Below are 20,120 nucleotides of genomic sequence, written 5' to 3' on the forward strand. Positions count from 1 at the left end.
TTGACAATATAAGCTGCAGTGAGAATGCAATCATTCCAATAGAGATGAGGAAGGTTTGATTGAATTTTAAGGGCTCTGGCCATATTTAAGAGATGTTGGTGCTTTCTTTCAACTATCCCATTTTGTTGTGGGGTTTCCACACAAGTTCTGTGATGAATAATGCCTTTTTTATTGAAAAAATCTCTCATTTGGAACTCGCGGCCATTGTCACTTCTAAGAATTTGTATTTGGGTGTGAAATTGAGTTTATACTAAATTGCAAAAAGATTCAATACATGACCTTGTATTAGATTTAGCTTTGAGCAAATAGATCCAAGTGCTCCTAGAAAAATCATCTATAATGGTTAGAAAGTATTTGGTACCATCATAGGCTTCAATTGAATTGGGTCCCCATATATCACAGTGAATAATTTCAAAGATGTTTTTGCTTTTATGAATGCTGTCTGGAAATGGGAGCCTTTTATGCTTTGCAATTGGACAGACATGACATGGATTTGAATCAGAAATGGTGAAAATGTGATTCTTAATAGATGGATCTGTGATTACATTTAATTTTGAGATGGGTGTATGACCCATTCTACAATGCCAGAGATTTGAAATGACATCAACACTTTTAAAGATTGCTGAAACAGAAATATTTTTATGTAAAGAAAACGAAAAATGGTCAAATAAAGCTGTTGAAGAGACTGGTTCTGCAAGTAAATGGTATAGACCATTCTTCATCTCACCCATGCCAATCGTGGTCCATGACAAAAGGTTCTGGATAAAACAAATTTGTGAAAGGAAAATAAAACAGCAAAAAAGTGAACTAGTTAGCTGTTTTGCTGAGATTAAGTTGAAATGAAAGGAAGACACACATAACACATTGTGTATAATTAATGTGTTAGTGATATGAACAGTGCCAATATGAGTAATAGGTGCTGTTTGGCCATTTGGAAGTTTAACAACAAAAGAAACATATGATGTTATTGATGAAAAAAGAGAGGTGTTGCAGATCATATGATCTGTAGCACCAGTGTCAATGATCCATGGTGAGTGTGTGTTTGATTTATGTGTTTGAATGATGGTATTGAAGCAAAAAGGGATACCATTCATAGTGGAGGGATGGGGACAATCTGTCTGGACATTGTTGATTGAATGATTTGCAATGGAGACTTCCTTGGACTGCAATAGAGATAAAAGTTGCTGATACTGATCCTTAGTAAAGTTGAATTTGGTATCTGATGGGTCCTCTGGCTCGAGTGAGGTCATGTTGACAGAAGAGAATCCAGATGGCTTGATCTTACCATAGAACTTGTGTCCAGGTGGATAGCCATGCAATTTATAGCACTTGTCTGCTATGTGACCAGTTATGTGACAGTGAGTGCAGACTGGAGCTTGTGCATTCCCTGCCTTGAAGCAGTTCTCTAGAGAATGACCCTGAATCTTGCAATGAGTACAAAATGGCCTGTCACGCTTGAGTTGCTGAGTTGGTTTGGAAAAGGTTTTATATGGAGCATATGGCTGTTTAACGGCAAGGGCCATAGAATCTGGTGAAGGGATGGCAGAAATCATGGTATGTTGCATCTCTTGCTGCTGGATCATGGAGAAAATTTTGTTAGTGGGAGGCAATGGATCCAGTAGCATAATTTGGTCACGACTGATACTGTAAGAGTCATTTAAGCCCATGAGGAATTGTATGACACAGTCCCTCTGGTACCTCTCAAGTAACAAAGAAAGTTTGCCACATTTGCAATCGGGCATTGGGTCATATATGAGAAGTTCATCCCATAGAGTTTTTAGTTTGCCAAAATAGACACTGACTGGGTCATTTTCTTGTTGCAGACCTGTTAGGGACTTCTTGAGCTGAAAGATGCGATGCCCATTTTGTTGAGTAAATCGATCTTTGAGCTCATCCCATATTTGCTTGGCATCATCCACCAAAGCAATGCTGGATTTGAGGGTTGGATTGATTGAGTTGTGAAGCCATGATACAACTAAATCATTACATCTTTCCCAGGCTTCATAAAGAGGATCAGAAGTCTTTTTTGGTTTGGACAAAGTGCCATTAATAAAACCCAGCTTGTTTTTGGCATGAAGAGCTCTGCACATAGCTTTTGACCATGTGGTATAGTTATCTGTGGTAAGAAGGTCAGGGACCAAGGAAAATGAAGGGTTATCCCCATTATCAAGTCAATAGGGGTTAGTAATATTGGTAAAATCCAGAAAAAAATCGTTTGAAGGCATTTTGAAAAAAAAAAAAAATCTCACTCTGTGGCACTTGATACCATGTTAGAATAAGAAAGGAAGAGAAGAATAAAAGAAAAGAGCAGAGAGAGAGAGCTGATGAAAAGATGCTATAGCATTATATTCTCGTATGCTGTATTACAAGGTGGTGCTGCTTATATACTAAAAGAAGTAAAAGAAATCCTAACAAACTGAAGGACAATCGAATATTCCAAATTCTGTACAACTATGTAACAGACTCTAAATTTACATAAATGTACAATACAACTCAGCTAAGATAAGGACTTTCTAGTAAATGGATTACAGAAGGACAACAATGGCAGCAAGTCCATTTGATGATGGTTGTGCCTTTATATCAGAATCATCTGTGATGCCACGAGTATTAGCCAACTGTATCTTCATGATTTGGTAGCTTGCTAATTCCATGTTGATCATGATGCTCTAATACGATGTGAATTAAATATGCAAAGGCATTTTCATGTCACAAAAGCTAAAACTTGGGTTAGCTTTGGCTAATCGATTGAGATTGCTCTTAGAGGTTAATTTGACTGAAAATAAAATCCAAATGATGGTAAATTAATTAAAAATAGACGTGTTTTTGGCTATTTGATCTGAGTTTGGTCAATGAAGGAAAACAAGAATAGGCCGTCAGAATTTATCCAAACGAGAGAGAGAATTGCAATTTGCAGTCATGTTTGGAGAAGAAAGAGTTGGGAAAGCAAATAACGACAGGGAATTGCAGTCATGTTTGAAACTACACATCTCTAAGACTAGAAGAATATTATGGCCGGCTGGTTAGGGGTTGAAATATAGACCAAATTACTATGCCTTTGCCATTTTTTTCTTCCCTCCTTTCTAGCTCAAAAAGGTCAAATATCAACTCAATTGAATGATTCAAAAGAATTTCCTCTAATATAATATGGAGGAGAACTTGCTCAATATATTACAATAGAGAAATTCTATTTACAGTCTTGAGTGGGGGACTGCGTGTGCAGTCCTATTAATAAATGTGGATAAAAGGAGAAAAAACATCATTTTAAAAAGGATATTATTGTAATTTTAATTTTTTTTAAACATAATTGTATGAACTTGCATGAACAATCTCTAAATGGGGACTGTACGTAGATTAACTCATTACAATATCTAATGCTGCTTGGGTTTCTAGATGAGTAAAACTTCCTTGATTTATCTCATCAGCACATATAATGAGTTGGATTGCTTGGATAAGCACATGCAATTTTTCTCAGTAAATATATGCCTAACTGCAGCTGATAATTGTTGTCTGATGCACATGAAAGGTCATTATGATCTATAGGATTTGCACTAACTACATTATGCAAACATTCGCTTAGAGAAGGAATCTCTGTAGTTGCTAATCATGAAGAGAACCTGAACCATGAGTGCAAGGCTGCTTATCTTAGCAGAATCATCAATGAAAGTAGACCAAAGATATGATACATGTAGGTTTAATTATTCATTGTAATAACTGCAATAGTAAAGTAACATCGCCTTATTACCCTACACTCATTGACGAGATGAGATGACCATGATGAGTACGTTGCCCACATACATAACTGGTCTACAAGGCATGAATTTGCACAATTATGTTACACAGTCTTATCATTGTATAGCGAAGTGTCATGTACAACACTGCTCATGTTTAGTGCAAATTAATTAACTTGCTAATAATGATAAACTGATACTTCTTCACTTAATGAACAGAAAGGCTCAAGCACACACATCATAGTAACACTAAGAAACAAAGCGAATCAAGGTCAATGGTTGCATAAATAGTATGTTCTTATTTCTCCATTATCAAGTTCAGCAGTGTGAAGTTGCCTTGGGCAAATGTGAATAAAATCAGCTTCTACATTTGTTTATTCTCATCACAATATGTGACATAGCTTGAATATTTAAGTTTCTTTCTATAACGATTCTATGACAACTGGAGTCAAAGACCAATGACCATAATGGAAATCTTGTCCCTCTAAAGCCTTTAGGAAGAACTTTGCAGGCGAGTCTTGATCCATGATTCCAGGTACCGCAGCTCCTCACTACTTATTGAATGACCAAGACTAGGATATGCCTGCAAATCAAAATATTTAAGTGAGTACCATAAAAATCAAGAAGGCCTTATGAAAGTATAACAATGTTTGGATGTACTACCTTAAACTCACAGCTTACACCAGCTTGTTCAAGGAAAGGGGGACCGGCTTGTCCGGCTTCAAACAATACAGTTCTGTCGGCCATTCCATGAGACCACAAAATAGGTGTCTGCACAAACATTTAGATTCAGAAACATAACACATAAATTGAAGAGTTACAAGCAACCTATATACAGAAATAGAACAAATTTACTATTTAATCTTTTCAACTCAAGGTGTTACTCTCCAAACGATCAAGGTCTGCGACAATGGCAGTGAGGCCTATTAACAGATATGACTAGGTGATTCTAAAACAAATGAGTACATACAGGTGCGCATTGATGATCCTATGAGAGTTTAACAGTGAGACAAATCAGAAAGACATTGGGTGATAGCAAGATCTTGTCCTTGGACTAGAAGATGCTAGGGATAAAATACCAGTACTCTGACCTGAGTAATCTGTGGCAAACTAAGGCATTGATCTCTGTCTGCAGATGAGTTATTGTCCATCATTAGAACTAGATGCATACAATTTGTTTCAGTGACAGACTAAAAGCCCTAGTTGACACCCTATAAGTTCATCTGATCACCATCACCATGGTTGATCATCTATTTACAATATGGTTGACAGCCCATCTACAGATGATCACTAAGATCTTTGCTTCACATGCAAAGAAATGGCATGTCAAGAGGAAAAAACAGACAGTAAAATCTTTATAAATAAAACTGGACACCATAGAAGTACCCGCTTTGCATTTGGTGAAATCCTTTCTATTATAGACGAATTAAAAGGAATCCATCCGCTGAAGACAGCACCTCCACCCAGAGTTTTTGGGTACATCAGAACACTTGCCAAGGTCAAGGCACCTGCAAAAGAATTGTTAAAAATGCATATTACCAATGCCAATGCATATTAACAAAGATGTTTTGTCATGTGTGGGCACGGGTGTGGGTGTTTGGGGAAGAGGGGGGGGGGGGGGGGTGGAGGGGTGACAGTGAGCAAGAGGGAGACCTCCTTGACTGAATCCACACACAAATACATTATTAGGATCTGTGCCAGCAGCTATTTCATTGTCTAGCATTGCGTGCACATCCTGAACTGCTTTAAGGACACTGCTTTCATCTTTTGGAGAATCCTGAATCATGTTTACAAAAATCGTCTTCAATAGATAATCAACAAATCAGCATCATCAACTATTACAGTACTGAAGGAATTCACAAATCCCCTTGGAGATTCCTTGTGCGATTGCTATATCACTTTTGACCATCCAATGATAACAGAAAAATAATATATAAATATATATATTTCAATGACTAATAGTAATCCATGACAAGTTCAAGTGAAAATGAGTCAAAAGAAACTGGAGAGCCAGTCACAGAAAACTTTCCTTGAACAACACAAAATGAAATCTTGTCACTGGTTAGGTACTAATGGACATGGTCTCAACCTAGGGAAAACTTGTGATCCTCAAAGAGGGAACCTTCGAGCAACACATCACTTAAGATCACTTGAGCATGAATAAATAGATGCTAAGTAAAATTTGACTCATGACCATCAACAAACATCAGCTTCAAATGACTTGCAACCCATTGAACATAATTTACTTCATACAAGAATTCAAAATGAGAACAAAACCGAGAAAAACTCAATTCGACTTGATATACAAATACTCTCTGATAACATCCTGAAAGGAAACTCAAAACAAGATCGAAACCGAGAAAACTAAATTTTAAAAAGAAAAAATAAACAACAAATAGAAATGAAATCCAAAATGAGATTTGAGCTGAAAGAAATTAATAAAGAAAAAAGCAAAGCATAACTTACAGCTGTCACAGGAATCTCATGAATGTCAAACCAGGAAGGCATCACGGCGCCATCTACCGGGGAAGCAAAGACAGCATGCATTAGATAAAGAGAATTTTTCAAACGATCATTCAGAATGCTAAATCTTTTACTTATTATCAACAATGTTGAGGCATGTCTCTACTGTTGAGGCATCCTCGAAATTTATACAAAGCAAGAAAGACATACCAAGAAAGTAGCACTCTGATTTCACACAGTGGAAATTGTAGATAATAATCGATAATGAGAAATCAATTTTAAATAACATAAAATACCGGGGTTGTTGGACAACCAAAAGACTTCAAATGAGTCTATGGAAACATTGTAGTGGTTACAAGATTCTCTGAATATCTGTTACGATTACTCCTTAATATTGTAATGTTCATCATTGAATATGATTTCTAGGGATGACCTTGTGTCTCCTATTCTATCTAGCTGTGGAAATTTTGCATCTAATTAATTGCTTTCACAAAGTGATCACATTGTCATACTATCTACTTTTTTTTTTTTTATAAGTAACAATAATAAAGATAGGCATAGCCCAAGTACACCGGAGGTATACATGAGTACACCAAATTAAGAACTAGAAACTGTTACAAGAAAATCATGGAATCTGAGACCATTTAACTCTAAAGCAATGACCCACATAAAATAAAGTCTTCCAGAAAAAACTCCTAAACTCCTCCGATGAGCGTTCATGATCCTTAAAAAATCTATCATTTCTTTCTCTCCAAATACACCAGAAAATACAAATAGGAGCCATCTTCCACACAACTGCAATCTGTGGTGCCCCTATGATCCCTCTCCAGCTAGCTAGTAGTTCCACCACCCTTCCCGGCCTTACCCATGCTAATCCCATTCTGCTGAAGAAGTAATTCCATATGTCCAGTGCAAAAACACAATGTAAGAGTAAATGATCTACCGTTCCCCACTATTTCTGCACATACAGGACCAGTCCGTAATTATAAGTCCACGCCTCTTAGATTATCAATGGTTAGAATCTTCCCTAAAGCTACTGTCCAAATAAAGAATACAGTCTTGGGAGGTGCTTTACTCCTCCATATGTTCTTCCAAGGAAAATTGGGCCTAGTTTGAGCTATAATTATGTCATAGAAAGAGCTTACTGAGAATTTATTTTCTTAGAAGGTCTCTATTCCATCGGGTCTTCAGCTGGAACAGCAACAGTGATGTTATACAGCAAGCTAAACAAATCTACTAGAGCACTCACTTCCCAATCTTGTGCCTCCCTATTGAGATTGATGTTCCACTCCTGTGAATCATGTCTAACTGCCCTCACGTCAGCCACCATAACTTCCTTTTCTTGTGCAATTCTGAAAATATTAGGATAAGCAACCTTAAGAGCCGTATCTCCCACCCACACATCATTCCAAAAGCTGATTCTGCTGCCATCCCCCAAACACAGCCAAGTATTACTCGAAAAAGCCCCCCACCCTTGACGTATATACTTCCACAACCCAACACCATAAGCCCCCCTCCCCTCATTAGAGCACCAGCCACTCCTTGCACTCCCATACTTCGCATCAATCACCCATTTTCATAAGGCTTCCCTCTCATGATTATAACACCACAACCATTTCCCTAATAGAGCCTTATTAAAGGACCTAACATTACGGACCCCCAACCCACCATCTCTCAAAGGAGTACACACTTTATCCCATCCAACTAGATGAAATTTAAACTCATCACCTAGTCCACTCCACAGAAAATCCCATTGGAGTTTCTCAATCCTAGATGCGATATCATACCATCTACTTGATCCTGCATATACTCAAAATGGGATTTCCAAGTGTTCAAATCAACAAATCCTATGATATTTCATCGACACATTGGCAAGCAATTGATCACTTTGTTCTCTCCTAAAACAAGTTCAACTGTCAGCATGACTCACGGGGTACTTCTAACCCACACCAGAAAATTCAAAGATGGTTTACGTTCCGTACCAAAAGATATTAAACAGCATTATACGGAAAAACCAAAAAAAAAAAAAAAAACACGAAATTTACTCACCAAATCCATGTCAAACAATATATAAAACACTTCAATTACACAAAACAGAAAATACCCATGAGTATTTACACTAACTCAAATCAAAATCACAAACAAAATCAGACATATCAGAAAGCAAACCTCATAGATATTAGATACCCTTAAAATAAATATAAACGTCCATAAAATTTTAACTTTAAACTCTTACAGTTGCAGGTGACTGGGTTGGAAGGAGCAGAAGGGAAGGACCAGACTGTATTCCTGAACTCTGTAGAATTGAAGAGGGTCTGGATGGGTTCATTGGCAGGGCCCGAGTCACCCAAACCATGCAGCCAAAGAACAAAGCTTCGAGCCATTAAGTCTGCTTTTGAAGAGGGCTGGTTTGTCTGACAGAAATGTAAGAACAGAATGGTGCTACTCAGGGCAAATCCGAGGAGAAAAAGGGGCTTTGCAAATAGCATAAGCTTCATCTCTGGTCGTCCATGGTCACTCCCGTCTTGTCCTAGCTTTCGCGAATTAGGGAAACAGGGGGAAATGACCTTATTGCTCCTATCTTTGCGTAAAAACTAAAAGGGCAATGATCCTAATGTCTCTGTAGTCTGTTCATACTGAGCCCAAACTAAAAGTCATACATCGAATAGGTTTTACTCCATCCGTGAAGGGAAGTAAAACCTAGGGCTTGCAAGCGTTACTCCTATTTATGATCCCTCCTAACCTCCTTCTAGTTCTAGCTTTTGCAGAGGAAAATGCTGCATCCACCTAGGATGCAGCACGAGTAAAGTTACTATTCATGTTTTATTTTATTTTTTTTACTTAATTGTTAAGGAATTGTTGTTAAATGAATTAATTTTTTTTTATTAAATTGTTTAAAGGGATTTAAAAGATACTTAAAAAATATAAAATAAAAAAATACATTTTACACTTTCGTAAATTTGAAAATCAGGTGAGGAAAGACCTTATCATTGATTGAAAATATGTATAGTTTGGATTCAAGATGAGATGAGATGATTTTAGATAAAAGATGAAAGTTAAAAAAATATTTTTATAATATTATTTTATAATATTATTATTGTTTTGAAATTTGAATTGAGATTTAAAAAAATTGAATTGTTTATTATATTTTGTGTGAGAATTTAAGAAATTTGTAATGATGAGATGAGATAAAACAATTTCTGATTTTTTTTCTAATATTTTATACAACTATATTTTAAATTTGAGACATTTTTATAAAATAACTTATAAAAATAACATCACTTTATAGAAATACTTTTATTTTAAAATATAATTGTATAAAAGATGTACATGTAACATTACTCTTGTTAAAATAATTTCTGAGATTTGCTTAATTGCTAAATCGGTTCTTGAATTTTTACAATGAGTAATGCTAAGCTGCCGTCCAGCAATGACTGCTTAAGAGTGTTGCCTAGCCAAAACTCAGGTATTTTATTTTTTTCATTTTTTCTTTTCATATTTTTTTAGCATCTTTAAACATTTTTAAAAAATAAAAAAGAAAATATCAATATATTAATAATCACTTCCTTAATTAATAAATAAAAAAAATACATAATCGGTCAAAATGAAGGAACAAAATAGCATTATTCTTTTACAATTGAGCTTTTCACTCGCTTCCATCAGTCATCCTCTGGTTAGTAATCCATTCGAACTGTTATGTCCATATTTGTTATGATATTTTTGGCTCGGAATAATGCTGCATGCCATACTCATATTCTATTTCGATCTCATTATTTAAAATGTCACACCTTTTATCATTCCTGGATCATTCTTTATTTTTCTAAAAGAAATTTTAAAACTATAACTGACCCAAGGTTTGAATATATTAGCAACAGAAACGTGGAATATCAAGACGCAAAAATATGATGATCATGTCGCTGAACCAGGCATCTGTTGAAAATAGAAATATTACAGTTTCAACCTATATTTCTAAAGTAACCTAACAAACACAGAAGAATCATCACATGAGAACATTCTCCATTTCTTAAACTGTTTTTAAGCTACTACCTAAATGCACTCCAGGTTTTTCTCCTTTCCTCTACCATACCAATCCTGCAGTATGAAAACATCAAATAACTTTCAATTCTGTATATCAGTCTAGAATTAAAGTTAGATTTGCATAAATTCATGGAGAGCAAGTGTGATATGAAAGGAGTATTACAGTTGCATGCAACAAATTACCAGCACTTCTGTATCACGCATCTTCACCTTCACATTGCACCATGATATTCATCAACAGTTTGTTTCATTCCATCCAACTGTGAAACGACATATTCCAGTTTCTTGCAACAGATTTCATTGGCAATTCTTGAACTGTAATCACACTTCTCAAAGGGGCGGTATTCACATGCACTTTTGATTTCATCTCGCAATGTGACTTGGATATCCTGCGTTAAAAAAGTCAGCAAAAGCTGCATATTTTTATTTTATACTCAAATTTTACAGAATTTAAAGATGAGTAAGAAAGAAATCCTTCTCAAGTGATGAGCCAAAATGGTAGTTTAGGTTGCACATATCGTACACATAATGTAGCACTTAACCTGAGAGAAGCCAGTCACCAGTCACTCTTAACTTTTTTGTTTTTTTATTGGCACCAGGTGTCCAAGAATAAAGTCTCAACTAATTTAGGGAGTGCACAGGCTCTCAACAAGGAGTTTCCCGCAAGTACACCTCAGGTGTCCACACAAAGACATACAAAAACACAAAGCCCACAGGCACACACCTTTTTTTGCCTCATTAATAACCATTCAACAGATCATACCCAAAATAAGTTTTCTACACCTCAATCAGGCATCCACAATTATGTCTATTCATAATTTCCCTTAACATTACTTCTTCAAGAAGTACGACAGTTTTTCTCGCAATTACACTTCAAGTGCAACTTCTGTGGATTGTTTGCAGTTGAACTTGCTTTCAAATATTTTCCTTTAAATCAAATTTTCCAGAGCCCATGGAATCTATCGCATTGACAAAAAAACAATCTAACAACCAACAATTCCATTTTTGTTTAATAAGGATATGTATGAATGCAGAGTGAAGCTTGCAATGCTAATGGACATTCAATCAACTGAACTCCTCAACACATACAAAATACAGATGATTCATATTAAAAATCCTAGGCAAAAACTCTTAAAGAACCAAGAAACAGAGTTATTATCCAAAAATGCGACATCTAATAATACATTTCTTGCTTCTAACAGAGTTTTCAACAAGGTTATTTTCGATAATCATAAACAACGTGAAAGGTTGGTATTTCCCGCCATAACCAATAACCACAAAAAAATAATTCCATTATCAGTTTTACACGACTTATTAATGACTTGGTTCAGACACAACTTATTAATGACTTGGTTCAGATTGACATACAATTATCCCAAAAGGAGACATAGAAACCAAAATATAGTTCTGATATCATACAAACCGCATCAAGTGGTTGAATGAAGAGCACAAAGCATACTTCATACTTTATTTATATCACATACTTCCACTTCAAGTGTCCAGTCAAAACCAACCCTAAGGGGTAGCTCAGTTGGTCCGGCCTTGAATTTGCTCCCCAATGGTCACCGGTTCGAGTCTCCTTAGGGCCACTGAAGGTTTACCTAGTCGTTAACTTCAGGGCCCTATGGGATTAGTCGAGGTGCGCGCAAGCTGGCCCGGACACCCACGATTATAAAAGAAAAAAGTGTGCAGTCAAAACCCGGAATTTGTCTAAATAGCCAAAATTCAGATTCTCCAAATGTTTTATTCTTTCCCAATCCTTCACAAAAATTGTACCCATGCACGCAATTATTATTTTTGATTGGTAACCATGTATACAAGTTATAGATAAAATCTCCAGTTGAATTGATATAAAATCACTAAACAAACACTTCTCCCCCTGAATTATAGCTTGTTTGGCACAGTATTCTGAATTTAGTTCATAACTAACTGGCCAACTTATGACCCAATTCGATCCCCAGGGTTGAAATTTCACAATGAAATTTCACAATTGTTGAAATGGTTAGAACTAGACCACACAAGCTAAAAAAAGGAATGATAGCCAAGGTTTCTCAGTTGCCATAAATAAATCACAACGACCAATAAACGATTTTATATGCACATTCTAATGAAGAGCGAGACCTTGATCATCTTCATGAACTCAAGGCAGTGGTTGTTGATGAGCTCCTTTCTGGGTCCAGTTGGGTTAGCCAGCTCATCCATAACCCCTCCTGCCAGCTCCAAAACCCTAACGATTCTCTATCATAATTACCAATCCATCAAAACAAAAACACCAAAAATTACAAAAAAGAATTAATAAGAAAGTCCGCATGTATATGTTTTATAATACTTGTAAAAAAAAGTATATGTTTTATAATGGAAAACTATATAATACAAATAAGAGATAGAATTATATAACATTATTTACCTTCTCAACATTTTGAAGCCGTTGTAATGAAGTGTTCTGACTCTGTGAATCCATGAAGCCTAAGGCTACTCTAAAGAGAGTGGATCAGATTTTGCATAAGATGGTACACATTGTAGTTAGAATCTCCTACATATACTCAAATTTTTACAAGAATCTCCAAATTGTTCAAATGCACTTCGAATATGCAATTACACAATATTTATTTTTTACGAGTTTTACATGAAATTTCAGAGAATTTGACAGTCATATTTTTCTAACCGTCATATTTCCAACGGAGTCATCATGAGCAACACTTTTCAATCCTCTTCTACCTATGAATATCAAACACAGTTATTTTCCTTGGGTTTTCAATATACATAAAATCAAACAAATTTAATGACCAATATTCAGTGTAATAAGCTGCTACTACTTCTTCTGCAGCTTCCGATAAATCAATAGGAAATCTCTTACAGCTAGGGAAGAAATTAGAAAAAAGATAAACCCTATAAGTTGACGCCACAAATTCCACCCCAAAAACCATATTTTGGTTGAGCCTAAACCACTTTTTGCTCATAGAATTCCAGAACTCGGAATTCTGAGAAGGAAAAATATTATTTTTCAGGGAATGGGCACTCAAAACCTGCAGATTTATGAAGCACGTAACCAACTCACACAACAAGGCACTTCTGACTTTCAGCGACAATTTAGGATTGCAACCAATCACCTTCTCTCATCAACAAAACAAAAGAAAAAAAAATCTATAACGACGACCACGAAATGAGGCATGCCCACTTACAAAAAAAAGAAAAAAAAGAAAAAAAATATCGAAACGAAGAGAAAACATATAGCCAAGCCCAAGCTGGTTTACCGGGGGATTAAATAAATAAAACCATAAAATAAAAACCCAAAGCCATGAAAAGGAGGAATTTTCAACAAAACCATCACCGTAACCGAACTTGAACATGATCCAATAGAAATACTGAAATTGAAACATAGTACCATCCGATCCACCTATTTTTATGAGCAAAATCACACACAAATAATATAATTATTCGATTAACATCGATAAATTCCAGGAAGATAAATGAAAACATCCACAAGAAGAGTATTTTTTTTTTTTTAAATCATAAACCCTGGGCGCAATGGCGCATAGCAGAGAGAGAAATGGGCCCGAATGCGGTGGAGAATGGAAGAACAGGGAAGTTGTGCGACTCTACCTTTGCAGGGGGACGAAAGCTTTCCAAGAAATATGGCGAGATATCCTCTAATTTTAGTGTTTCAGCCTCAGACAGAGACGGGGAAATACAAAGAACGCGAGAGAAGAGAGATGGTGCGAAATAGATGAAAAACAAACGCTCGACTCAGAAGCAAGAGGAGGGGCTGAGTGAAGGGGTACCACACGTGGCAAAAATGCAATGAAAAGAAAAATCAACGGTGGCTAAGACCTTTGACTGATTGAAAGGCACGTGGCAATGCGTGATACATCTGACGCTTGAGACCGCATTACCAAAATCCAATCAGCTATTGGTGTCTGGCTTTTGGTCTCCCCCAACCCGCCCCCCACAAAGGATCCAGCCGGACTGAAACATCCCATTTGTCTGAGAGACAGAGTGAGGACTCCATGGCGGCTTCGAAGCTCCAAGCGCTCTGGAACCACCCGGCCGGACCCAAAACTAGTGAGTTGACTCGTCTATCGTTCTGTTCATTTCTTTGTTTTTTTTTAATACACGCGAAAGTTTGTGGTGGTGATTATGGTTTGCAAAAAATTAAAATATGTATTATTTCTTTGTTTCCTTTTGCTCGATTTGGAATTTTGGATGCTTTGCTTTCGAAAATCTTAGCTCGTGTCGCCTCGTTTCCGTACGAGTCGCTTGGACATGGATATGGGTTTAGATTCACGAAGTTTAGGTTGAAGATTGAACAAATCAAAAAGCGACCTTTGCGAGTGCAGAATGGTTAGTTACCGTTCCTGTCACCGACATCAGAGTTAACTTGAAGGGTTAATTTATTTTATTTCCTTCAAACCTACTGGATGATCCCTAAAGCTGAAGGAGACCAAAATTGTTAAGTTATAAGCCTCAAATCTCTGTAGGGATGTCTAAATGGTCTCTTCTTCTGTTTTTTGGAGTAATGAGGAGTTGTCTTGTGTGTGAATTTAGTATTTCTGGTGGAACCCGCTCTATCGTATCCTCTATCATAAGAGTTGTCTCCTATCTTTTCCAAAAACAAATCTCATTTGGGTCGAAATATGTTGTTTCACAGACGCCCCTTCTTTCTGGTTTGTTGAGTAACTCTTCAACTCTGCTGCAGGTTTACCTTTCGTGGTTTGAGTAGATCAGACCATTAAGCCCTTTATCCACCTCGGCCGTGTCTCGGGTTCCCCCATCCCCCTCCCCCTCAAGGGGATTGAGCTGCTATCTTTTGCCTTTTACCCCTGGGGAAATGGAATTACTTCGACTAACTTCCTTGTGCGGGCAACAATAAGCCTTGTGCACGTAGGTGTGCAAACTAAAGTATGTGCGCGAGAAAAGAGACTCTGATATACTCTAATAAATGCTAAAAATGCCGCTCTTATGGTTTTTTATTATTGTATATGCATAGCAATAATAAACATTCCGTATCTTTTATGCGTCTATGATATTATACATGATATATATCCATGCCTTTCTTTTACTTTGCTCAGCACATTTGCTGGCCCCTTCGCTCCCCTTTGGTCAAACCACTCTTGGAGAGGAGGAGATTAGAATTAGTGACCGTTGCTTCATGAGAGGTGTCTAAATAGGCCCTCCCCCCCCCCCCCCCCCCCCCCCCCCCCCCCCCCCCCCCCCTCTCTTTACATTAGTGAGGAGTTGTCTCCTGTGTGAATTTAACATTTCTGGTCAAACCCGCCCTTGGAGGGCAGGGGATTAGATTTAGTGACCTCTGCCTCATGAGAGGTGGCCCCTCCCTAGTCAATTTTGTTACCTCTTAGGGTCAATAATTAGTCTTATTACCCCTTGGAGGCCCAAAAATTTGTTCTGTTGATGCTTTCTCCAGAATGAGTTTCACTGATGATTAAAAGAGTACTGTATGCTTTCATACACTTTTTAATTGTCATTTATGCTTCAATCACTTATGGGAAACTCCTTGCTGAGAGCCTATGCACCCCCGGGATTAGTCGGAACGCTGTTCCGGACGCCTGGTGCCAATAAAAAAAATTATGTTTCAATATACAATCACCAATGACTGAATGAATTTTATCGTTTGCCAAAAAAATACCGTATGCATAAGTTAGATGTTTCGTTTATTGCAGTTCACTTTTGGGCACCAACCTTCAAATGGGGCATCAGCATAGCTAACGTTGCTGACTTCTCCAAACCACCTGAAAAGCTTTCGTATCCTCAGCAAATAGGTAAATTCATGAATTCACATTCATGTATGTTTTATCATGGTCTGCGTATGATGGGCCGCTGATAACCACATGTACACATGCACGCACACAATCTGAAACATGTATCCACATGTACACATGCACGCACACAATCTGAAACATGTATCCACATGCTAATGTCTATCAAGAACAAGTTAGTGTTCTATTAGTAGTTTTAAGTGTTCTTTGTCTTGCTTTGATTTGCTCCAGTCTTGTATTTTTCTCACTTTATTCTCTGTTATGCAGCGGTTACATGCACTGGAATTATCTGGTCACGTTATAGCACAGTAATCACTCCGGTGAGTTTGAATATTGATAAGATTGTCCGCCATTAAAGATACAAATAAAAATGATTTGAGCTTATCAAAACAGATAACAATGACTTAATACCTCTGCCAGTTTTGTATGCACCATGCCCTCTCAATCTGGTCATGTTATAGGCCACCTTTTATTCCCCTCCGCCCTCCAAAAGAAACAGAGAAAAAGACCGAGAATCATACATTCTGAAAAGGAGTAATGAATTGCATGACAAGAAAATGAGAGATAGAAACACAATTATTTTCTCTTTCTAATTCCTCTATGGTTTACTATAAAGAATATTCTTCTTTTGCTTCACTTATTGATATTGCTCAATGGAATTTGTCTGGGATTGAAGTTTATGCATAGTTCTAATTCTTTGTTATATTTGATTTTGATCTGCAGAAGAATTGGAACCTTTTCAGTGTCAATGTTGCAATGGGCACAACAGGGCTCTACCAACTTTCACGCAAAATACGGTAAGTTGGAGTAAATTAATATGACCTATTTCAATTCTCTCATTCTTATTGAAGGAAATAAAAGGTGGTGAACAAGGGAAGGTTTTTTTTTTTTTTTTTAAATGACGGGGGAACCACCCCATGGCAGAGCTCTTAGGACTCACCCATAGAACCTAAACCCCCGGAGAGACTAGCACAGCAACTCACCACCATGGCCTCCCACTTAAATCGCGGTTTGATCTTAGGGGGAATCGAACCTGTGACATGGGACTCATGCACACAAGTTCGCCCTTACCACTTGGGCTACCCACGGGTCGATAGGTGAAAAAGGGAAGATGAAAGGTCTTGATTGTTTAAATTGGATCATAGTAGAATTTGAATCACACTTGCTGAAAAGTCTAATGGGAAATGTCTCAAATTTCTTTCCCAAATATTTTCTCCATGTTGTACATAAATGTTGATGTGTTGAAGATGAGAACTGCGTGACTTTTTTTTCCCCCTTTTTTAACTTTTCCAGGCACGACTATTTCTCTGAGCCAGAAGCAGCCGTTGCAAATGATGACTGAGAAGTCCTAAACTTCCTTTTGCCTCCTTGCATTTGTTGATTATCAATGTACTTGTATACCATCAAAAAATAAGTGAGCTCTTGAGCATCCAAGTTTCCCAACTTGATTGATAAAAATTTTCAATACGTCTGAGAGGCATTTGTTTTCTGTTTGAAATATCGTGAATCTTACTATTTACACTCCACAATTCCATCTAGTTTGTCACATGGAGAGATTGCTTGAATTCTAACCAGGCTGCTAATAGACGCCACCTTCCACATCAAATTAGGACTGGCTATGTACGGGGCTTAAAATGGTTGATAATCGAGTGATAGGTTACAATAATTGATATGTGGATTAGTTGGAGGAAACCCATAGCCTTCCAACTCAATAATTGCAAATCTCTGGACGGTCCTTTCATTAATCTCAAAGGTACTTAAATCCAAATCCAAATAACCAACTGGCCACTACAGTCTACAACCATAAAAATAACAGGAAATCAACGGACTACAGACCCACGAATCAACAGACAACAGACCATTGCAGACCTAGCCAAGCCTTTTGAAGCCACGTTCATGAATACTTATCGAGCTGTGGGTTGGACCAACTGGACAGAGCAAGACTGAATTTAGATAATAACCACCCAACACAATTAAGCATAATAACAACCCAATATGGTTAAGCCTTTCTCTAAGTCGACATAACATTATCCCTTCCTCAGAAGACATTGCCCACAAGGTCAGGAAATTCAACAGATAATGTTGAATGTTCTACCTAAGAAGCTTCCTTAGCACCCAGTCCCTTCCATTTGACTAGGAGCTCTGTTACTGCACGATTCTTCTTTAGTCGTCACTACAATATTTCTTTCTGGTTGTAGAGTTCCATCAGCACCTGTGGGAGGAAGAGTCGCCACCAACTGATGTCGATCTCCCAATTTCTTTTTTTAAGCATGATATGGGAAACATTGGATTAATCTTTGCATCGAGAGGAAGTTCCAACGGGTAAGCGACTGTCCTGATTTTCTCTAAAACTTTATACGACCCATAAAATCGCAGAGAGAGTTTCAGATTTCGCCGTTGAACCACTGAATGTTGTTTGTATGGCTGAAGTGTCAAGTAAACCCAATCACCGATAACAAACCTTCCGAGTCCTCTTAGGCGTTGTTTGGTTACGCAATTTAAATGAGATAGACAAGATATTTTAAATAGTAATAACATTTTTGAGTTAAAGTGAGATGAGATGGTTTGTAAAAAAAATATGTATTTGGATAGTGAAATGAGATGGTTTGTAAAAAAATGTGTATTTTGATAGTAAGATAAGATGAAACGATTTTAACTTTTTTGGATTTGATAAAGTGGTGGGTCCCACCAATTATTGAGAAGTATTTAATGATAAAAAAAATATTATGAGTATATTAAAAATAATTAATATCTATTAATAATTTAAAAACCCATAAATATTTTGACTTTTCCAAAATATATTTTTTGTAGTTGGCTGTAATTATTTCAATATTCCCAAATGTGAAAACATTTCTTTGTTAAACGAAATGTTTTTCTAATTATATATTACAATAAAACATACAATAAAATATTCCCAAATTTTTCCAAACTTATTTCTTTGTTTTTCTAATTATATATTACAATAAAATAAACAATTCTAATAGATAATTATATATATTAAAAATGTGATCATTACTTTTTTTCCCCAATTTTTAGTTTCGAATTTTGTAATAAAATCCCAAACTTGCAACCACCTTCAATTGTTAGGTGCAAGCATTGTTGTGCTGGGATGTGAGGTGCAAGAGAACAGTCTTATGTCAGATGAGCTAGAAAGCAATTGTTACATCAATGCACAGTGTACAAAATGCAAAGATGAGTTAAAACATAGTTGAATGTGCGTTTGGATACGCAGATAAAATAAATAGTACAACTGAGATGAGATTGTTTGAGTTTTATCTTTGTATCCAAACTATCTCTTAAGATGAACAAACTTCTTCATTCGTTCCTGGGCAACTTGCATATTCGAGTGGAGAATTTCATCCCTAGTCCGCAAGGTATCTTCTACAAGCTAAAGCTTTGTTATTCCTAGCATATAAGAATTTTTTTTTTTTTTTTTGGGGGGGGGGGGGGGGGGGGGGGAGCGGGGTGGTTAGCCATAGACAGATTCAAAAGAAGTTAGCTTAGTTGAGGCATGAATGTTGGTGTTGTACCACCATTCGACCAAAGGGAGTCACTTCACCCATCCCTTTGGCATGTCGCCCAAAAGGCACTTGAGATATTATTCAACCATTTTGTTGACAATTTTCATTTGACCATTCATCTAAGGGTGATAAGCCGAATTGAACTTTAGGATTGTCTCTTGAAGTTTAAACAACTCCTTCCAAAATATATTGGTGAAAGTGTCTCAATCAGTGATGATAGATCAAGGCATACCATGTAGTTTGAAAATACTTGTTAAAAACACATGTGCAATTTTTTAGGCAGGCTATGAATGAGATATAGGAATGAAGTGAGCATACTTGAAGAGGCGATCCACCACTACTATAATTACACTATAGCCTTTAGAATTAGGCAACCCTTCAATAAAGTCGAGGGAAATGTTAGTCCATATCTTAGTAGGGATGGGAAGCAGCTGGAGCAATCCTTGTGGATAAATATTTTCAGATTTCTATTGCTGACATATGTCACATTCGTGAATAGACTTCTAAGTATCACTCCTCATTCCTTTCCAATAGAATTTTGACTTTGCTCTATGCCAAGTTTTATGAAAGCCTGAATGTCCCCCTTGAGGGCTGCT

General features: G+C 36.9%; 3 protein-coding genes across 9 annotated transcripts; 1 reads left to right on the forward strand and 2 right to left on the reverse strand.

Moving 5' to 3' along the window:
- Window positions 1–4,007: 4,007 nt before the first annotated feature.
- On the reverse strand, window positions 4,008–8,764 carry LOC121268277 (probable carboxylesterase SOBER1-like). 2 transcript variants are annotated; one of them, XM_041172468.1, is made up of 6 exons: window positions 8,428–8,764; window positions 6,195–6,196; window positions 5,382–5,505; window positions 5,115–5,236; window positions 4,392–4,499; window positions 4,008–4,311 (listed from the first exon to the last, which is right to left on the reverse strand). In XM_041172468.1, exons 1-6 carry the CDS (start codon window positions 8,687–8,689, stop codon window positions 4,222–4,224), a joined length of 708 nt encoding a protein of 235 aa, XP_041028402.1. In that variant the 5' UTR covers window positions 8,690–8,764; the 3' UTR covers window positions 4,008–4,221. The 2 variants fall into 2 exon arrangements, with proteins under 2 accessions (XP_041028402.1, XP_041028401.1); XM_041172467.1 differs by having other exon boundaries at window positions 6,195–6,247.
- Window positions 8,765–10,036: 1,272 nt separating this feature from the next.
- LOC121268291 (mediator of RNA polymerase II transcription subunit 11) lies at window positions 10,037–13,994 on the reverse strand. Of its 6 annotated transcripts, none has more exons than XM_041172490.1 (6): window positions 13,833–13,994; window positions 12,895–12,947; window positions 12,637–12,701; window positions 12,351–12,467; window positions 10,393–10,618; window positions 10,037–10,283 (listed from the first exon to the last, which is right to left on the reverse strand). In XM_041172490.1, the coding sequence occupies exons 3-5, from the start codon at window positions 12,688–12,690 to the stop codon at window positions 10,442–10,444; spliced, it is 348 nt and encodes a 115-aa protein (XP_041028424.1). In that variant the 5' UTR covers window positions 12,691–12,701; window positions 12,895–12,947; window positions 13,833–13,994; the 3' UTR covers window positions 10,037–10,283; window positions 10,393–10,441. The 6 variants fall into 6 exon arrangements, with proteins under 6 accessions (XP_041028424.1, XP_041028421.1, XP_041028423.1 ...); XM_041172487.1 differs by having other exon boundaries at window positions 12,637–12,706; XM_041172489.1 differs by lacking the exon at window positions 12,895–12,947 and having other exon boundaries at window positions 12,637–12,762.
- Window positions 13,995–14,107: 113 nt separating this feature from the next.
- LOC121268292 (mitochondrial pyruvate carrier 4) lies at window positions 14,108–17,501 on the forward strand. Its single transcript, XM_041172491.1, has 5 exons — window positions 14,108–14,291; window positions 15,908–16,006; window positions 16,271–16,323; window positions 16,727–16,800; window positions 17,297–17,501. The coding sequence occupies exons 1-5, from the start codon at window positions 14,237–14,239 to the stop codon at window positions 17,343–17,345; spliced, it is 330 nt and encodes a 109-aa protein (XP_041028425.1). The 5' UTR covers window positions 14,108–14,236; the 3' UTR covers window positions 17,346–17,501.
- Window positions 17,502–20,120: the final 2,619 nt, after the last annotated feature.

The sequence above is a fragment of the Juglans microcarpa x Juglans regia genome, chromosome 5S, assembly GCF_004785595.1.
Source record: "Juglans microcarpa x Juglans regia isolate MS1-56 chromosome 5S, Jm3101_v1.0, whole genome shotgun sequence".
In the NCBI taxonomy this organism is placed as follows: Eukaryota; Viridiplantae; Streptophyta; class Magnoliopsida; order Fagales; family Juglandaceae; genus Juglans; species Juglans microcarpa x Juglans regia.

Excerpts from the sequence above, each read along its gene's own strand:
- LOC121268277 (XM_041172467.1), bottom strand. The coding sequence starts at position 8,689 with ATGAAGCTTATGCTATTTGCAAAGCCCCTTTTTCTCCTCGGATTTGCC. Across the intron at positions 6,248-8,427 it reads CAACCCAGTCACCTGCAACT|ATGGCGCCGTGATGCCTTCC; the intron begins GTAAGAGTTTAA and ends CTTCCCCGGTAG. Across the intron at positions 5,237-5,381 it reads GTGTGGATTCAGTCAAGGAG|GTGCCTTGACCTTGGCAAGT; the intron begins GTCTCCCTCTTG and ends ATTCTTTTGCAG.
- LOC121268292 (XM_041172491.1), top strand. The coding sequence starts at position 14,237 with ATGGCGGCTTCGAAGCTCCAAGCGCTCTGGAACCACCCGGCCGGACCC. Across the intron at positions 14,292-15,907 it reads CCCGGCCGGACCCAAAACTA|TTCACTTTTGGGCACCAACC; the intron begins GTGAGTTGACTC and ends CGTTTATTGCAG. Across the intron at positions 16,007-16,270 it reads TTCGTATCCTCAGCAAATAG|CGGTTACATGCACTGGAATT; the intron begins GTAAATTCATGA and ends TCTGTTATGCAG.
- LOC121268291 (XM_041172489.1), bottom strand. The coding sequence starts at position 12,690 with ATGGATTCACAGAGTCAGAACACTTCATTACAACGGCTTCAAAATGTT. Across the intron at positions 12,468-12,636 it reads GGCTTCAAAATGTTGAGAAG|AGAATCGTTAGGGTTTTGGA; the intron begins GTAAATAATGTT and ends TAATTATGATAG. Across the intron at positions 10,619-12,350 it reads AGTTCATGAAGATGATCAAG|GATATCCAAGTCACATTGCG; the intron begins GTCTCGCTCTTC and ends TTTTTAACGCAG.